At 34.6% G+C, this 9,321-nt stretch overlaps 1 protein-coding gene across 1 annotated transcript; it reads right to left on the bottom strand.

The window, feature by feature from the left end:
• Positions 1–398: 398 nt before the first annotated feature.
• On the bottom strand, positions 399–3,438 carry LOC149225084 (uncharacterized). The gene is made up of 2 exons (XM_089386443.1): positions 1,083–3,438; positions 399–982 (listed from the first exon to the last, which is right to left on the bottom strand). The coding sequence occupies exons 1-2, from the start codon at positions 2,923–2,925 to the stop codon at positions 519–521; spliced, it is 2,307 nt and encodes a 768-aa protein (XP_089242569.1). The 5' UTR covers positions 2,926–3,438; the 3' UTR covers positions 399–518.
• Positions 3,439–9,321: the final 5,883 nt, after the last annotated feature.

Raw genomic sequence — 9,321 nt, 5'->3', positions numbered from 1 at the left:
ACACCAGACTGTACAAACACAAGGGTATGCAATCTCAGCGAATGTGCATTGAGATTAAAGTGTCAAGAATTTCCATAAAGCACCACTTACTGCCATAAAAGGATTAAACATTTGGATGCAATGTGCATTGGATTCTTCCATGCAGGGACAGATACATGAATTTAATGTGAGGGCAACTACAGAGCTCCTACTAAATAGATATGCAAAAGCTTTGACAGAAAACATGCCTAATATTTTCACAGGCAGCTCCCACAAATTCTGGAGATGCTAAAGAACAACAAAATGAATTTTCATGAAATGAGTCCATACAACGTTTACATGAACTCCTTCACTAATGGATGAACTGGTTAAACACGATTAAGACATATCTAATTCTACAATCTCATTAAAATCTGGAGTTACAAAAACAAACTATTGCTAAAATATTATATTGACATCAAATTGCTTGAAGTGCTAAAATAATATAAGTACTTGCGGTTGGAAGAATATAAATATTTTACAATTGAAATCTTTGAAAACTAAAATGTAGAACTTTCATCATTTAATGCCATTTCACTATTCCTTGTTGCAGTGTGTTTAATATTGGCGAGCATAGCAGATATGCTTTCTTTTGATCTCTTCGAAGCAACATTCTTTTCCACCAAATCTTTTTTAAAACTCTCCAACAGAGTTGACACATCTCTCATAGTTGGGCGTTCTTTGGGTGAATCTTTTGAGCATAACAAACCAACATGTAAGAGAGAAAGTAGGCATTTATATGCATCATTTTCTCCATTTTCAGCATCATCCATCTCCCTCAAGATATAAGGGTCAATTACCTCCTCCACTCTATTTGGAAATGCTAAGTTCACCCACTTATGCAAGTTCAAATCTCTTGCAAACATGTCACTGGTTGGTTTTTTTCTGGTAAACATTTCCAATAACAGAATGCCATAGCTATAAACATCCCCTTGAGTAGAAACTCTCTCACCTATTCCATACTCTGCATTCAAGGAAACATTGATCAAGATTTACTCAACAAATCCATATCAAACTGTTGTGAAGACAATTCAATTAAAAATAATGTTTTAAAATATCCATACCTGGGGCAATGTAGCCCATGGATCCTTTTAGAGCAAGTGTTGAAGAAAGTGAATCATGGGAGGTTGCACCAATTAATTTTGCAATCCCAAAATCTGTTACAACACCATGCATGTTTGCATCTAACAACACATTGCTTGGTTTTATATCACAATGCACTAGTTGTACACAAGCATCATGATGAAGATATTCCATGCCATGGGCCACATCTATGGCAATGTCTAATCTTGTTTCCAATCCCAGCTTGCACACATCCTTAGCATTGTTGTCATCTTTATCAGGATACAAATGTTTCTCTAAGCTTCCATTACCCATAAGCTCAAACACTAAACCTTTGAAATCCAGATTGGAACATGAGGTTATAATTCTCACAAGATTTCGATGTCGAACATTTTGCAAGATTTTACACTCCCTTTGAAAACTCTTCACAGCCTGGTCATTTTGCAATCTGAAAACTTTTACGGCGACAAGCATGCCATCACTCAAGATTCCCTTGTATACTGATCCAAAACTACCCTTCCCCAACAAATTGGCTTCAATAAATCCATCAGTTGCTCTGGAAAGCTCTTGATATGATATCCTTCGATGCTCTAAATTATGGGAAATAACTTGTGGGAAATCAAACTTTTGTATATGCAAATTTCCACTTGAGCAGAATCTCAAAAGAAAACAACACAGGATAAAACCAATCACACCAAAGATTGGCAATAGAACTTTTCTTAGAACATCAAAATGACTTCTTGGTGCTGGACATGTTGGTAAGGAAAATACTTGTGGCCCACAAAGACCTGGATTTCCAATTAAGGATATGGTAATGGTTTGATTTGTAGAAAATTCTCCTTTTGGTATTTCTCCTTTGAGATCATTGAAAGATAAATTCAAATAGTGAATCTCTTTCAACTTGTTGAGAGTAATTGGTATTGTCCCAGATAAGGAGTTTGAAGAGAGATCCAACATCTTGAGATTTTGTAGATATCCAAGTGAATCTGGAATAGAACCTTCTAACGAATTGTTAGATAGATTCAATGATTCGAGTGCAGTGCAACTTCCAAGTGTTGGCGGAATGACACCAGTCATTAGATTGGCAGAAATGTCTATAGTTAAAACATTTCCAAGTTTCTCTATCTCTGGAGGTAAGCGGCCATCCAACAGATTCCATGACAAATTCAAATAAAAACACAACGAAGGAAGAATGGTGACTTCTAGTGGTATGTTTCCACTAATTCTATTGTGAGACAAGTCTAGCAACCCCAATTCTTTGCAATCTCCTAGACTAGAAGGTATTTTGCCTGATAAGTAGTTGTGATGAAGAGAAAGGATCCAAAGTTCTTTAAGATGGTGCAAGGAATCAGGAATATTTCCAGAAAGCATGTTTCTACTAATATCTAGGAGACCAAGATGTTTTAATTGTTTGATATCATTGGGGATGTTTCCTTCTAATCTATTATTGCTTAAATCTAATAATTGTAGATTTTCAAGATTACCCAAAGGTGGTATAGTTCCATTTAAAAGATTTTTATATAATTCTAGATAAATTAGGCCACTAAGATTCCGAGAAAGTGGAGGGATGTTTCCTTCTATCATGTTATTTGATAATAACAAGTGAGACAAATTGGTAGAAAATAGACTTATAGCTGGGGGCAAAACACCACTAAATTTATTGTTTCTCAAGTCTAGTTCTTGTAGGTGGGAACAATTGGTAAGAGATGCGAGAAAGGGCATGTTTGTGGTGCTCCCACTATCAAGTTCATTAGATTCTAAGTCTAGCATTTCAAGGAGTGATAAATTACCCAACTCAATTGGCACACTTCCACTCAACTTGTTGTCACCAATCGATAATATCATGAGCTTGGAACAATTTCCAATAGATTTTGGTATGTTTCCACTTAGTTGATTTTTCCATAAATAGAGGCCACTCAAATTAAAGATATTTGACAAAGAAGAGGGAATGTTGCCTACCAAGTCATTTTCATATAAGCAAAGTGTTTGGAGATGGGTGAGCAAACCCAATTCTTGTGGAATGATGCCAGTGAGTGAGTTTGTAGAAATATCCAAGTGAGTTAGAGCAGAGAGATTTGAGAAAGAAATGGGAATGGAGCCAGACAACTTATTTTCAAAGAGATAAAGTGTCTTTAGATTAGTTAGCAGGCCTAATTCTTGTGGAAGGGTGCCAATGAGTTTGTTGGACGAGATATCCAAAGAAGCTAAGGTGGAGATATTTGACAAAGAAATTGGAATGTTGCCGGACAATTCATTTTCAAATATGTACAGAGTTTTAAGATTAGGGAGCGAACCCAACTGTGGTGGAATGGCATCACTGAAACTATTTCTTGCTACTCCTAAAAGATTCAATTCTGAAAGGTTTGCTATGACAGAGGGAATAGTACCTGTGAGTCTGTTTGCACCCAAGTAAAGGAACTGCAATTGTTTAAGGGAACCCAACTCCACGGGGATACTTCCTTCCAGCTGATTGAAACGCAGGGAAAGAGTTCTCAAACGAAAGAGACGCCCCAATTGAGGCGGGATATGACCGTGGAGCGCATTGTGAGAAAGGTCGAGGGAGTGGAGAAACGACAAATTGGCGAGGGAAGGAGAAATGGTGCCTTGTAGATCCATGGCACTGAGGTCGAGCGCGATCACTCTGTCAAATGGATGGCGGTGGATGCATGTAACCGCAGTCCAGTTGCACAACGGAACGGCGGAACTCCAATCGGCCATGGATTGATTAGCATTGCGGGTGATGAGCGACCTGAACGCCAGTAGCGATTGTCGATCATCGTGAAATGTGTGAGAGGTACAGGAAACGATGAAGAGCAGCAAAGAAAGTGGAAAATAAAACGAGGGAGACGACATCATAACTTGAACGGGGGAAAAGCGAAGCGGAGATCAATTGGCGTTCTGGGCACAACCTCTCAGCTATTTAAAATGGGGAAAGAAATGGTGGTGACGTGGTGTCAGTGCGTTGTTTTTCCAAGCGCGTGTTGCCTAGATTGAGACGGGCACCGTGTTGTTAATGAATAATATTATATGTCAAATTTCAAATGCCATGTTATAATTTCATAATCAACCCATGTCAAATTCATTATTAAAAACCAAAAAGGAAATTGTGAATGCAAACCGGAAATTTTAAATGGAATCAAAATCAACATATTTAAGAAAAAACAAACCAATATAGTAGTCAATATTTTTGTGAATGCAAACTTGATATTTTAAATGGAATCAAAATCAACATATTTAAGAAAAAACGAATATAGTAGTCAATATTTATATTTTTGTGAACGCAAATTTGAAATTTGAAATGGAATTAAAATCAACCTAGTTTATATTCAATAATAAAAAATAAAAAAAATGTATATAGGGGTTAATTTTTCGTGGAGAGTTAAAATTTTTGACTAATTCTCATCAATTCCGTTGTGAAATAAGGTGTTGGAAAAGGTTAAAAGAGTGTGGGAAGAAAGATTATGTATTTTCCTTTCTTCGGAAAATGTGGAAACAAAAAAGCATTTCATTTTAGAATGCAAGGTCATATTGTAGCAGCGAGCTCTTGGGATAATTTATTCAGCTAGAGGTTTGTCAAGAAGGTGGGAACACATCTATTGTGATGCTTCACAATAAAAGGGTTGAATACATGAATCATATGGTGAGGCATTATGTCCCATAAACTATCTTTAACTTAGTAAACATTAAAACAATTTCTTTCTTTCTTTCTTTCTTTATTAAAAGCCGAAAAAAGAAAAGAAATCATCACTGCAAATAAGAAAATTTTAAATGAAATCAAAATCATTTTAAATTTATTTTTCATAACCAAACGAAAAATTAATAAGAAATTTCAAACCAATTCAAAACTAACAATTTTTAAACTTGTTAATTAAAAACTAAAAAATATATCATTGAAATTAATAGAAATAAATATCAACACCTTTGAATTTACCATTAAAAATAAACAATGTAATATTAATTTTAAATCAAATTAAAATTCACATCTTGTATCCTATCTATAAATAAACACAAAAATATGAAAAAAATTAGAAAAATCAAAATCAATTAATGATAATACTCAACTACTAATACACAAAATCATCCACACTGAAAGGAAATTTGAAGTCATACTTGTTAAACTTAATTAATATACCATTAACACAATACAAAATTAAAAATAAAATTATTCTAATGATAATACTTAGCAGCCCATACAAAAGTCATCCATACTGATCACAAATTTCAAACCAAATAAAAAATAATATTTATTAAACTCAATTTTAGAATATATATATATATATATAAAACAAAAATTTTAAGTTTAATCAAAATCAATATTTATTAAATTCAATCTGGAAAAGAAAAAAGAGAAATATTAAAAATTTCAAACCAAATAGAAGTAACTATTGAAACACATTTCTTCAAAATAATTTGAAAACTTAAATTTAGAAAATACATTTCTTAAAAAAAAATTGAAAACAATATTTATTAAATTCAATTTTGAAAAGAAAAAGAAAGAAATATTAGAAATTTCAAACCAAATAGAGGTAACTATTGAAACACATTTCTTAAAAATGATTTGAAAACATAAATTTAGAAAATAAAAAAAAAATTTGAAAACGTAAATTTAGAAAATACATTAAATTAAATAATTTAAAAATAAGGAAATTAATATTTTGAAGTAGTATTTTATGGTTAAATTATTTATGTTTATTTTTATTTTTATTTAAAATTTAATTATAATTAATATTTTTTAGTTATTATTTTTAGATTATAAAATTTTAGTTTACTTGGGATAGGTCTTCGAGTTTTCATTGTAATAGTTTTACCTTGAATTTGTTCATAATTCTATCATAAATGTGAGTTGTGACTTTTACTAAATTTCTTAGAGTAATAGATTCTTAAAGTAGTAGAGAATAAAATAATAGAGGTTTCTTTTTTGGGTTAAAGTGTAGTTCCACAATGTCCTTTTCCATTTCTTTAGTTCCAAAACAGCCCACTATGATTATGCAATTTGATTAACATTAAAGAGTGCATAACTTCTTAATTATTTCATGCCTGCAAATTGGTTAGGAAATAGAGAAAGTATTTGCAAATTAATAAATTAACCCAACTCTTATGAAATAGTGCTAATGAGTTTGTTCATATAAATACCGAATAAATTAAAATGGAAATACTTCGTTTGAAAAAAGGGTGAAAATTGGTGGAGGTAATTTAGGAACGGTGAATGTTCGGGTCTTAGTGAGCAAGTCAAATTCGTATGTTCAGATATCAGTGAGCAAGTCAAATTCGTGTGTGCCTAATTAATCAGTTCCTAAAAAAAGAAAAGAAATGGAGATAATTCCGATATATTTGAAAAAAGAAAATGGAGAAAGTCAATACGTTTATTTTTCAAACGCGTGTTGGTGAGATGGAGAGATGGGCACCCAAGTCAAAACGCGTGTTGTTGAGATAGAGAGCTCTCAAGTGGCGTTCGGTCCATGCATGGGTTGTTTTTTCAAACGCGTGCCGTTGAGATAGAGAGACGCGGACACCGAAGAAAACTAGGGGAAGTTCTTCCGTGGTGGCCACAGATTAAAAATATCTCAAACCAAATCAAACAAAATATATGTTTAGTTGCGTTGGGTCGACGCGTTGATTTTTCAAAAGCGTGTTGTTGAGATAGAGAGTGACGGGCACTGAAGAAAAGTAGCGGAAGCTTGCCCATGCTGAAATCAAATCCTGGCCATATGAATAAAATTATCACGAAACGTATCACGAGCACAAGGATTAAAAATGTTATGGACACTAAATGTTAACATATGGGGGAGCAAGTCCAATTCTCCGAGAATCATACCACATGGTTTATGTGAGAAGTGGGCCTAAATAGAGACACAGAGATGGGGACACCGAAGAAAAGTGAGGAAAGTTTGTCCATGCTCAAGATAAGATGAGATGAGATGGTGTCGACGCGTTGATTCTTCAAAAGTGTGTTGTTGAGATAGAGAGAGACGGGCACTGAAGAAAAGTAGCGGAAGCTTGCCCATGCTGAAATCAAATCCTGGCCATACGAATAAAATTATCAGAAAACGTATCACGAGCACAAGGATTGCAAATGTTATGGACACTAAATGTTAACATATGGGGGAGCAAGTCCAATTCTCCGAGAATCATACCACATGGTTTATGTGAGAAGTGGGCCTAAATAGTTAAAATGGAAATATCTGGAAAAGATACCAATATTCAGGGTAGAATGGACATGTCTGGAAAAGAAATATCAATATTCGGGTAGACAGCTGTTAAGTCAATATCAATGGGGAAATATTTGGAAAAAATATCAATAGTCAGGGTAGACAGCTCTTAAGTCAATATCAATATGGAAAAAATAAAATGGAGAAGGTGCCACACAATTCATTTTCTGATAGCTCAAATTCTGCTAGTAATAGAGTAACGGCTTCATGAGGTTCGAAGTAGACAGGTCTTAAGTCAATACGTTTCTGTTTCAAACCCGTGCTGTTGAGATAGAGAGCTCTCCAGTGCCATGCTGTTGTTTTCAAACGCGTGTTGTGAGAGGGGGACACGCGAAGAAAAGTAGGGGAAGTTTGTGGGTGGTCAAATGAGATGGTGGCCACTCCGTTAAAAATATCTCAAACCAAATCAAACAAAACATATCCCCCACCGCTCTTAAAGTGGCATTCGGTCAAGTTTCACATTATGAGTTCACCGAAGACGTCTTCATGATGCTCTTAAGTCAAAACGCGTGTTGTTGAGATAGAGAGCTCTCAAGTGGTTGTTTTTTCAAACGCGTGTCGTTGAAAAAGAGAGCTCTCAAGTGGAAAGCGTGTCGTTGAGAAAGAGAGAGGGGCACCGTAGACGGTGGTCATATGAAGTACACTGCTCTTAAGTCAGTAACGGCTTCATGAGGTTCGAAGTAGACAGGTCTTAAGTCAATACGTTTCTGTTTCAAACCCGTGCTGTTGAGATAGAGAGCTCTCCAGTGCCATGCTGTTGTTTTCAAACGCGTGTTGTGAGAGGGGGACACGCGAAGAAAAGTAGGGGAAGTTTGTGGGTGGTCAAATGAGATGGTGGCCACTCCGTTAAAAATATCTCAAACCAAATCAAACAAAACATATCCCCCACCGCTCTTAAAGTGGCATTCGGTCAAGTTTCACATTATGAGTTCACCGAAGACGTCTTCATGATGCTCTTAAGTCAAAACGCGTGTTGTTGAGATAGAGAGCTCTCAAGTGGTTGTTTTTTCAAACGCGTGTCGTTGAAAAAGAGAGCTCTCAAGTGGAAAGCGTGTCGTTGAGAAAGAGAGAGGGGCACCGTAGACGGTGGTCATATGAAGTACACTGCTCTTAAGTCAGTCAATATGTTTGTTTTTCAAACGCGTGTTGTTGGGATAGAGATATAGAGATGGGCACACCGAAGAAAAGTGGGGGGAGTTTGTCCGTGCTCAGATGACATGGTGGCCACGGCAATTCCTATTTCCAACCCCATTGAAACATAAATGCACCCTGACATGCAAGGGGAATAACAGTTGCTTTGTTGTTAAAATGCCAAAGTCAATTTTGAGGGAAATAAATAAGAGAACTGCTATATCTCTAGCATGTCAGGCTGCATTTATGTTTCAATGGGGTTGGAAATAGGAATTACCTGGTGGCCACTCGGTTAAAAATATCTCAAACACCGTTCTTAAAGTGGCATTCGGTCAAGTTTCACGTGTATGTGTATGTGTATTTGTAGTTGTTTTATATATGTAGTTGAATTGTAATTATTAGGATTTTGTATAAACTTTTCATTTTGTCCTATGGATAAAGTAGATAGCTATAAATGCATATATAATGATGGGTGTTTTTATATGTACTAGTTTATGCAGGATGGTTATGGTCAAATCATGAATGATATTTTGAGATGGTTAATTTTAAAATTATTTTTTTGTGATGAATAAAGGATGGGTGTTTTTATATCCAGTAGTTTAGGTAAGATAGTTATGGTTATGTATATTTATATTTTGGGTGGAAATTAAGTTATGAATGATATTTTGAGATTGTTATTTTTAAAAATATATATATTTTGGTGATGAGTTTGAAAATATATTATAATTAAAAAAAAAGTATTAGGTGATTTTTTTTTGTAGAGAGACATTTTATAGCGTAGTAGTATAAGAGTGACGTGTAGGTGTAATGTAAGAAAGTTTGTCAAATATTTTTACATAACGGTTTAATATGTTGAATTTATATTAATATGTCCAATTTGTAATTGGTAAACATTTACATG

This window comes from Pinus tabuliformis, chromosome Q (assembly GCF_031772625.1).
Source record: "Pinus tabuliformis cultivar Carrire ecotype Pingquan chromosome Q, CPIR1, whole genome shotgun sequence".
NCBI lineage: Eukaryota > Viridiplantae > Streptophyta > Pinopsida > Pinales > Pinaceae > Pinus > Pinus tabuliformis.
Note: the sequence above shows the minus strand (reverse complement) of the source record. Positions and strands in the feature narration are given on the sequence as shown.